A 9299-nucleotide genomic window follows, 5' to 3' on the forward strand; every position below is an offset into this window, starting at 1 on the left:
GGAATAGAAGGTAAGTAGGGTGAACATTAAAGCTGCCAAAAAAGTTCATACTTGATGGAATAGGTCAAATGGAGCCAGAAAAAAATTTTAAGCAGCAGTAGATCTTTCTTGATTAAATCAGCTTCTCCACCCTGAGCAAATTGAGGTATTTTCTTACTTTGAAAAGTTCAGTAGCTCCAGTGTGGAAATACTCCAGTTAAAGGGACATGAGGAAAGAGGGGGTAGGCAGAGCCCTATCTACCTGCCTGCCTCTAGCTCCTCTCTCCCTGGAATACCAAAGGCTCTGTGGAGCACAGTTGAGAAACATTATCCCACCAGATTTCCTTTCTCCAGCCTGAGGCTGGATTGTAATTGAGGCAATGAGAATAGGCAACCATGGTTCCCACAGCTTGTAGAATCTTCCTTGCTATCTCTGCTGATGTCTGCATCAGAATTCCAGAAAATTTATCTTTTCTATAGTTTTATTACTCAAAACCAAGAGTCAACTAGAAAGTTCAGGGAATAGTTGTTTTGATTGGGGAGCAATTGGTTTTCATTTTTGCATATGTGGCTTTTATAATAATGCACTTCATTCCTGCTGAATAAAGATACAGCTTTTTATTTAGCTCGTCATCTGGAATGCACCCCCACCACCACCACCTTAAAGTAAAATATAACAGTAGATAATTCACTACTAATTTTAAGTATACAGATATAGCTTCAGGCAGATATAGCTTGGTTGAGCTGGAAAGACATTCAGACCCAAACTGAACCTAATGGGTTTAACTCCCATTTCAGCAAAGGTTGGTGGATCAGGATAAATGACCATTAGTGCTGACAGTTCTGTTTATGAATTTCTTGGAACTTGGGTGAGTTAAACCCATTATTAAAAATTACAACTCTGAGATGATGTTTAATAAAGTTCCCTAACCCTTATTTCCCCACATGAGACTACCCCATTGTAGACTGTTGGGTCCTCTAAATCACCTTCCCATACGTGCCTATGTATTGCAGGCAGAGGAAGACAAGAAGAATCTGAGCAGGATGCAAACTCAGATGGATAAACTTCAGCTAAAAGTGCACAATTACAAGCAGCAAGTCGAGGTGGCGGTGAGTGCCTTGGGAAGTTGCAGCCTCCTGGATTTCCCAGTGTTGTTTTGATTAAGGGAGATCTGTGGCCCTGAGCTCAGCAAGCAGCTTGTCAGAGAGGGCCAGCTCAGCTTAGAGTCCGCTCATTCTCAGTTTTTTTTCTCAAGTTAGAATTCTCACCCATGGCAAGAATGTGTGTGGCTTTTCCCTCCAGGAAGCCAGAGCTCTCTCCTTTACCTTTGTGGTTTCACCCAAACAGGTGCACAACAAGAAATGAGCTAGGTAAAAGCGGAGTGTCATGTAGGGAAGGCCGGTTTTGGGCAAGGTAGTCACCCTGGGGCCTCCCTCATCCCCAAACCTAGGGTAAACATAAACATGGTTCACAGTATTCTTGATGATCCTGGATATGGTTGTGGACAAAACCACCATAAATTGAAATGTACTTGCCATCCCTGGGTCAGTATCTATAACTACAGGGAATGTAACTGGTAAGTGCCATATATATTGATTTATCCCTAATATTAACTCTTGAGGGTTTTGATTATTTCAATGATTTGGCCTAAAATACTACCTGTTCTAGCTCAAGGTCTAATAATTACCTGTTGACCCATATAATTTTAAAGACAAGCCCCCTCTACTCAGGGGTAGAATAGGATGTTAAACTCAGGACAAAACAGACAACTGTGGTTATTCCAGCACATTTTCAGTCTGCGAGAGCTCTACTGCATCCAGTTGATGAAAAGTGCCAACTAGGTTCTGAATTTCCAGGGAACAAAAGTTATTAAAAAATGGATCTTATACCTGCTAGAAAGTCTGAATCCTAATATATCATACCAAAATACGATATCCCATTCAATACTCAGAAGTTTAGATTCTTTTCACATTATTCAACTTTTTCATGTCAGAGCAGAAAAAAAAAAAAAAACCTGACTATATATAGGCATGGAGATTTCTTTTTTTATTATTTTTATAGGAAGCACAAGCCAATCAATACCTTTCCAAGTATAAGAAGCAGCAACATGAATTGAATGAAGTGAAGGAAAGGGCAGAGGTGGCAGAATCTCAAGTCAATAAACTCAAGATTAAAGCAAGAGAGTTTGGGAAAAAGGTACGGCAGGTATTCAACTCTGTTCTAACTCTTCAATCATGTTTGTTTAGGACTGATGTCATTGCATGGACCAGTATAACAAGAAATTCGTTTTTCTCTTTAAAAGCTATTAAAAGATAAGAACAAAGGGTTCCAATAAAGTCTTCCCATGTTTACTAAATTATACTTGTCCAGGTAGATGAAATGCTAAGCATTTGAGTGGCATGCACATTGTATTTATACTTTTCAAATGCTTCCATGTTAACTTGCAGGATCTGAGATTTAGGACCTGGATTCATTTGTGTAAAGTAGTCGGGAGTCCATGGAAAGAAGAGGATTTTAAAAAGCACAGATGGATCGGCTCAAAATTCGGAGTGAACTCTTTCCGTAGTAGATACGTACGTGACTTTGTACAATGTCAACATAGAGTAGAAGAGGGAAGATATTTAAGATTGAGGCAGTGAAGAAAAACAAATGCAAGGGTCTTGCTTTGTAGTTCTCTGCTTTATATTCCTGATTCTGCCTGAAAACACAGAGAAAGGATCTTTTTATATCTCTTTGGTCCATGAAATGATTCTTCTAATCTAATGGTAGAGGCCATTGCCCTGATTTTACTGGTAGAGTGACAAAGAACAATGCACTGAATGTTTGGTAGGGTCAGGTAGTCTCGGCTTCCTTATTAAAATTTTCCCAGGAACACACAGTTTTTAAATGAGGTCTGGCTTTAGGAGAAAGGAATCAGAGGAGATTGGATCATACGATATTAGCTAATAGATTGCCTGGAATCACTGAGCGTAGCTTCTGGCATACATAGGCACCATCATTTCATTTTCTTTTTAAACATGGTGCATCACTAGCCCAATTTCTCTGTGTTGTCGGGCAGAATCAGGAATATAAAGCAGAGAACTACAAAGCAAGACTCTTTCATTTGTTTTCCTTCACTGCCTCAATCTTAAACATCTTCCCTCTTCAACTCCATATTGATGTGGTACAAAGTCACGTATGTGTCTACTGTGGAAAGCGTGCACTCCAAATTTTGAGCCGATCCATCTGTGCTTTTTAAAATCATCTTTGTTCCATGGACTCCTGATTATTTTATACAAATTTTTCCAGGCCCAAACTGAATTACTAGTAACCCTGTAAGGTAAGTTGATAGGGTTGCCAATAATATGCATAAATACAACCTTAAGGGAGGTCAAAAGCATCTCTTTTGAAGGAGAGCCTAAGAGTTGGTTATATTGAAGATACTTAGATATAAATATAAGACATATGAATCATTGAGAGACTCCAGAAATTTTTTACTGATGTCTGAATAGCTGCCTCAAAGAGAAGTCCTATGCGAGAGGGCCCATTAAGAGGTTTGAACTTTGGCCCCAATTTGAGAAGTGAAGTGTTGTGGCACTGGATTTAGGGTCTTCTCTGCAGAGCCCGCCAGCAACCCCATGTAATGACTTGTTTAGGGAGGTGCTTCCCATGTGCTGCAATTGCATTCAGCTGCAGGAGGTCGAAGGGCCTCCAAAACAGATGCCATGCGTTCGACTTTGTCACAGTTCTTTTCAACAAAGAACACAGTGAGTAAAGCAGAAATTGCTTTTGAGAGGCTAGAGAGGAATAGGAAAACCTTCCTCGGCAGTGCAATGACTAATTGTTTCCCCTTCACAGAAGAAAAGCCAAAAAAATCCCTCAACTGTCATACACACAAGGAAAAGGTTTGCTGAAAGAATTCTGTGTCAGGGCTGGGGAGCAAAGTGGTGATGTGGCTGCAGAATCTTTCTCCTCATGGGGTTGGCTAGAGAGGGCGCTGTCTTCACTGGCAAGACAAGGCAGGCAGAAAATTGAGAGTGACCGAGCATGCCCTTGGGGTGAATTACCCGGGTCTGCTTTCTATAATGCAGATAATTGTCTCAATTCCCTGCCTCCCTTTGAAGTTAATGAAGAGTTGGCTAAGGCCTGCTTACCTCTGGAAAGGACTCAGCTTGGTTCTGGGCATGTGTTCCACTTGTGAAAATCACAGGAAATTCACAGAACACACTGACATTCTGTTTTTCAGGTTCAAAAAGAATAGTATCCCCTGCTTTGAAAGGACAACAGCTGGAGAAGTACAAGGAAGGTGCTGTTTCATGGCCAAAAACTTAGCTTGCGTTGGAAACATTTTTTTAAAACATGTTTAAATTGCTTTTCACACCATATAAACAAGGCAATTAGAAAAATAATTAAAGGGAATATCATTGCTTCCACAGTTAATGGGGATTTTTTGATCCTCAAATGCAAGTAAACTACCTTGTAATGTTTCACATGACAGATTAAATAAATGGAAGAACCTTTTCGATTCTGATGTTTAAAAAATGAATAAATACTTAATCCTTTGTCCATATTTCCTCTTAATGGGTAGGATTCATACATGTCCTTAGACCAGTCACGCTCCATGGGGACTAGGGCATGTTGGTGAATGGGTTTTGCTGAAGTTAGGCAACTTTGGCTTGATTCACCCCTACATCTATGAATGTATATTGTGAGCCGGCAGTGGTGGAATGAAAGTCATAAAATCTCCTCAGCATTGTGATATAAATATAGCCATAGTTAGTTAGGCAATTTGAACATGTAGGCAAAACGCTCCTAATCAACACACATGTAGGCTATATGCTGGTACACACTTTAAACATGGAGGTAACCCCACACAAGACACTCAGTGACAGGTGATATGCTGGATTTCTGCAGTGCCAATTTAGCTCAGCTGGAGGAACATGTCCCGGAATTCGTCTCTCTCGTGGTTCTGGATTGGAGTTGGTCATAAAGAATGTTGCATTAATTTGATAAGCAAAAGTCAGCTATTTTACGCTCATAAGGTCAGTGTACAGACCGAAGCATTGTGACAGCTTGAAAATATGACTCCAGGCCAAAAAGGGGAGCTAGAAGGGACCAGAGACAGCTCCCTGGACCCACAGCTCTTCCAGCTCCTGCCAGCCTCCTCCTCCAGCTTTGCAGAGTCCTGGCCAGGTGTGTGTGCAGCTCCATGGCAACCAGCACCAGCTTTTCCTGAGATCATCCACAGCATTGCAGTGGAGGCCGTGAGGCAGACATGGGTTCTGTTTGTTCTTACGGACTTCCCTTCATCCTCGCTGCATGCACAGCCAACCTACGGTGACTTCAGGCCCAGGACCAGATGCAGAGGGAGCAGCCTGGCATAGACTTCTCCACCAGCACCCACAATTGTGTAAGGTTGAAGCTCTATAATAAATCTTTATTCTGTCATTCTCCGGTTCTGCCTCCCTGATCCAACCCTGACTCATATTGGTAGCTTGAAGATTCATTCAGGGACTCAGTGGTATCAGAGGATCCAGGTTCATTCTTGTCTGAATCTCTTGTCATTGTAAGAGGACTTCAGCAGTCCTGAGCATTTTCTCCCCATACAATAACCTCTTTTTAAAATGGAGAAACACCTTCCCAGAAACAGACCTTTGGAGTATTTTTCCTTATAGCCTACGGAACAGATTTCTTTACCTTCTTATGCTGAACCAGTCTAGTGGCAAGAGGACTGCAATTGCCAGGGTTGGCTCAGACAGATCAAAGTGAATCCTCTTGAAAAATTAGGGTACCATTTTAAGCAAGGCAAACCAAATTTGAGTTTTGTGGTTGGTGGAGGCGGATGCACAGCCACAGAGTGAACTAGCAGGGATGTGTGTCAGGCTGTATCCAAAGCAGTCGCTCCTTCTTACTATCGGTCACAACCCAATGAGAAAACACAAAACATTTAACGTGGAACTTTTCTAGGTTTTTTTTTTTCCTGAAATGGTAATTTTTAAAAACTTCAGTAAAAAATAAGTTTGGAATTATCCTTTATTAAGCCAGTGTTTATATTCAGGAAACATCTCTATATCCCAAACCTTTTCTTAGAAATTTGCTGTTGTCATATTACCAATCTTGAAGTCAGGATGCTATTGTTTCTGCACACCCCAGGCACATACTCAGTAAAGTCAAACTTCAGCTTGGGGATGCATCCAGTTTTAAGTATCATATTCTTTCACTACGACATAATTTTTAAAAGGAACCAAGGTTAGGGGGAAGCAGAGATGGCAGACACTTAAATATTATCTCAATTGAGTTTTTCTTCACAGTGGAATTTTTTTAAGATACGTAAGTTACTTTTTTAAAAAAACAATTTAAGTTTTGGGATACATGTGCAGAATGTGCAGGTTTGTTACATAAGTATACATGTGCCATGGTGGTTTGCTGCACCTATTGACCCGTCCTCTAGGTTCCCTCCCCTCACTCTCCAGCCCCCAACAGGCCCTGGTGTGTGATGTTCCCTTGTCTGTGTCCGTGTGTTCTCATTGTTCAGCTCCCACTTATGAGTGAGAACACATGGTTTGGTTTTCTGTTCCTGTGTTAGTTTGCTGATGGTGGCTTCCAGCTTCATCCATGTTCTTGCAAAGGACACGATCTCATTCCTTTTTATGGCTACATAATATTCCATGGTGTTTATACCACATTTTCTTTATCCAGTCTATCACTGATGAGCATTTGGGTTGGTTCCAGGTCTTTGCTATTGTGCATAGTGCTGCAATAAACATACGTGTGCATGTGTCTTTATAGTAGAATGATTTATAATCCTTTGGGTATATACCCAATAATGGGATTGCTGGGTCAAATGGTGTTTCTGGTTCTAGATCCTTGAGGAATTGCCACACAGTCTTCCGCAATGGTTGAACTCATTTATACTACCACCAACAGTGTAAAGGCATTCCTATTTCTCCACAGCCTTGCCAGCATCTGTTGTTTTTGACTTTTTAATAATCATCATTCTGACTGGAATTCTTAATACTTTGCTATTTGTGATAACCCATCACAACATGGTAGCAAAAACAGAGTTAACTACATACAAGGTATAGGATTGTGAAACTGAGGTCATATGATAAAATTGGACCAGGTGGCAGTTACACCACAATTCAGAATTTGCTTTCTCTTATAGAGTCAAAACCTTGATCTACCAACTCACACAAAAGCCTGGTTATAGTGACAAGTTCACAAGCATTAAGAGTAGACTGTTTCTTTTATGTAAGTTGATGACTAAAATTAAGGGAAACAGATTAGATTAGCTGAGCTCTCCCTTCTCTTCTTGCTTAAAAATTTATATGAAAATCTAAATTTATTAGAAGACTGATTAGTAATATGCCAATTGAGCCAGAAGAGTTCAAATTATCTTCACGGCTAGTCAATCAACTATGCAAGCCTCGTGTGGTCAGGTGTAACCTAACTTCAGAGATTCTTATGTTGATAGGGCCCTTTTTCCTAGCAATCTTAAAGATACTGACAGTCTTACTCTTTGGCCTCCCTAAGATTCATTCCAAATTGAGTTGGTTACCTCGATATAACCATTCATATAAAACTAGACAAAAATATCTTGTCAAATCAATCATCTTGGTTTCCAGGCTCTGGTTTTTAACCTTGCCACTAAGGTGACTTCTGCTCTTACCTGCTCTCTCACCCATTATCAGTTGATCAGATTGGGAATCAACCCCTAGTGATGCATTTCTTCCAGATTCTTAGCGGAGAGCTCACTGTAACCTCCTGGGCTGACTGGAACAGGAATGTAAAGGCATGAGACAGTTCTTTTCGAAGTTAAATTGGAATCCTTAACATCCGGGCATTTATACTCAATGCAGGTAGTGGGTCAGTGAATGGTCCTTATGTCTTGAAAAGTAAATGTGATACTAGAAAATGGTTACAAGTCTTTGCAGTGGTAGAACTGTCTGGTCTGACAGGCCATTGCCTAGAATTGCAGTGCAGAAAGGGGATATGAAGTCACTGGATATTAACGATGCTTGTCATGAGTTGTCAAGGTCTCTCATTTCCTGTACGCTTCCTGAAAGACGCTAGAACCGAGAAAAATAGACTCTAAATGTCTGTTGTTCAAGTCAGAATAACCATTTATATCTTAAATATTTAATGATAGTAGTGTTTTGGGGTGGGCGGTAAGAAGCTTTAGTCTATTGCTTGCATCTGTAATTAAAAATCCATGAGACCATTACAAAATAAGTCTGAGTCTTATCAGTTAATTTTAATCTCCCTACTAGCTGTTTCAGGGTTTTTAACAGTGGGAAAAACAAGTGTATCACACTCCTAGCCCTTATTTATATTCTAATTAATGGAACACGTAAATAATAAAAGGAATGCAGTAAAAAGGAAGTATACAATCAAACTATAATTTGCAAGTGAATTATAGTTGTGTTTCTTTCCACTTGTATACAGTCCCATGTTTCATGCTTCTATCATAAGTACATTGGCTCACCCTCATATGCACAATGCCATTGGAGATCTTCTCTACAAATAACAATAGGAGACAAGAAGAACAACCATGTATTTAAGCAAGTAGAGCCTGTTTAATTATAGACATTGGGAAAAGTCTAATTATATTTTTCATGCTATATTATCCTGCAACCCCTCCTTGCTGTTTTTTTTTTCTGTATAAAAGTCTTGCGTGATGATATGTGAATCAGTCAGAACTTCGATTACCCTTTTAAAGAAGCATTTTTATACTGTATGTTGTTTGATAAAGGAAATAATGCCTTACCATGTTTTCTTCGGCATTATCAGAGGCATTATCATCGTGAGTGCCCGCAGTAGGGACACGATGTCTTCCTACAGGAAAAAAAGATAACTTAAAAATAATTTCTTTGCAAACACCAAAATTCTCCCTTAGTCCTCTCTCAATATAATTATGTTATTAGAATCATCCGATTACTCTCCCTTCATATCTTTAACAAACAACATGAAAAATGCATTCAGTGTAAAAACACATCATCAGAAGCAGCAGTAAATGTGTATGGTTGATCCAGGTGCTCCAAAGCAGGGGAGTAAAGGCAGTCCAGTCAGGTCAGCAATTCCCGGCTTCTTGTGATCCTTGGCCTGGTTCCCACCAACTGATAACAATGGAAATGTCATAGCCAAAGAGGGGATGAGAGTGATGGTTAAAGAAAAAGGGATATGTCATTTCTCAAAGAAGGCCTCCTTATGGACTTTCATAAAATATGGCCCTTTAATACATATCTTAGACAAAGTACATTTTAAAACAGTAATAGAAAAGGGAATTTAAAAATAAAACATATGAACCACAGTCATGAAACTACAACCAGGGAGCTGGAGC

The 9299-nt window shown here is 39.9% G+C and overlaps 1 protein-coding gene across 1 annotated transcript in view; it reads left to right on the top strand.

The window, feature by feature from the left end:
• Window positions 1-4550, top strand: part of LOC111542200 (myosin-15) — a 143072-nt gene extending 138522 nt beyond the window's left edge. The window contains 3 exon segments of the mRNA XM_023211420.3: window positions 994-1089; window positions 2042-2176; window positions 4206-4550. Coding sequence (XP_023067188.2) covers window positions 994-1089; window positions 2042-2176; window positions 4206-4220 — 246 coding nt within the window. The 3' untranslated portion in view covers window positions 4221-4550.
• The last annotated feature ends 4749 nt before the right edge of the window (window positions 4551-9299 follow it).

The sequence above is a fragment of the Piliocolobus tephrosceles genome, unplaced genomic scaffold (genome assembly GCF_002776525.5).
Source record: "Piliocolobus tephrosceles isolate RC106 unplaced genomic scaffold, ASM277652v3 unscaffolded_19, whole genome shotgun sequence".
NCBI lineage: Eukaryota > Metazoa > Chordata > Mammalia > Primates > Cercopithecidae > Piliocolobus > Piliocolobus tephrosceles.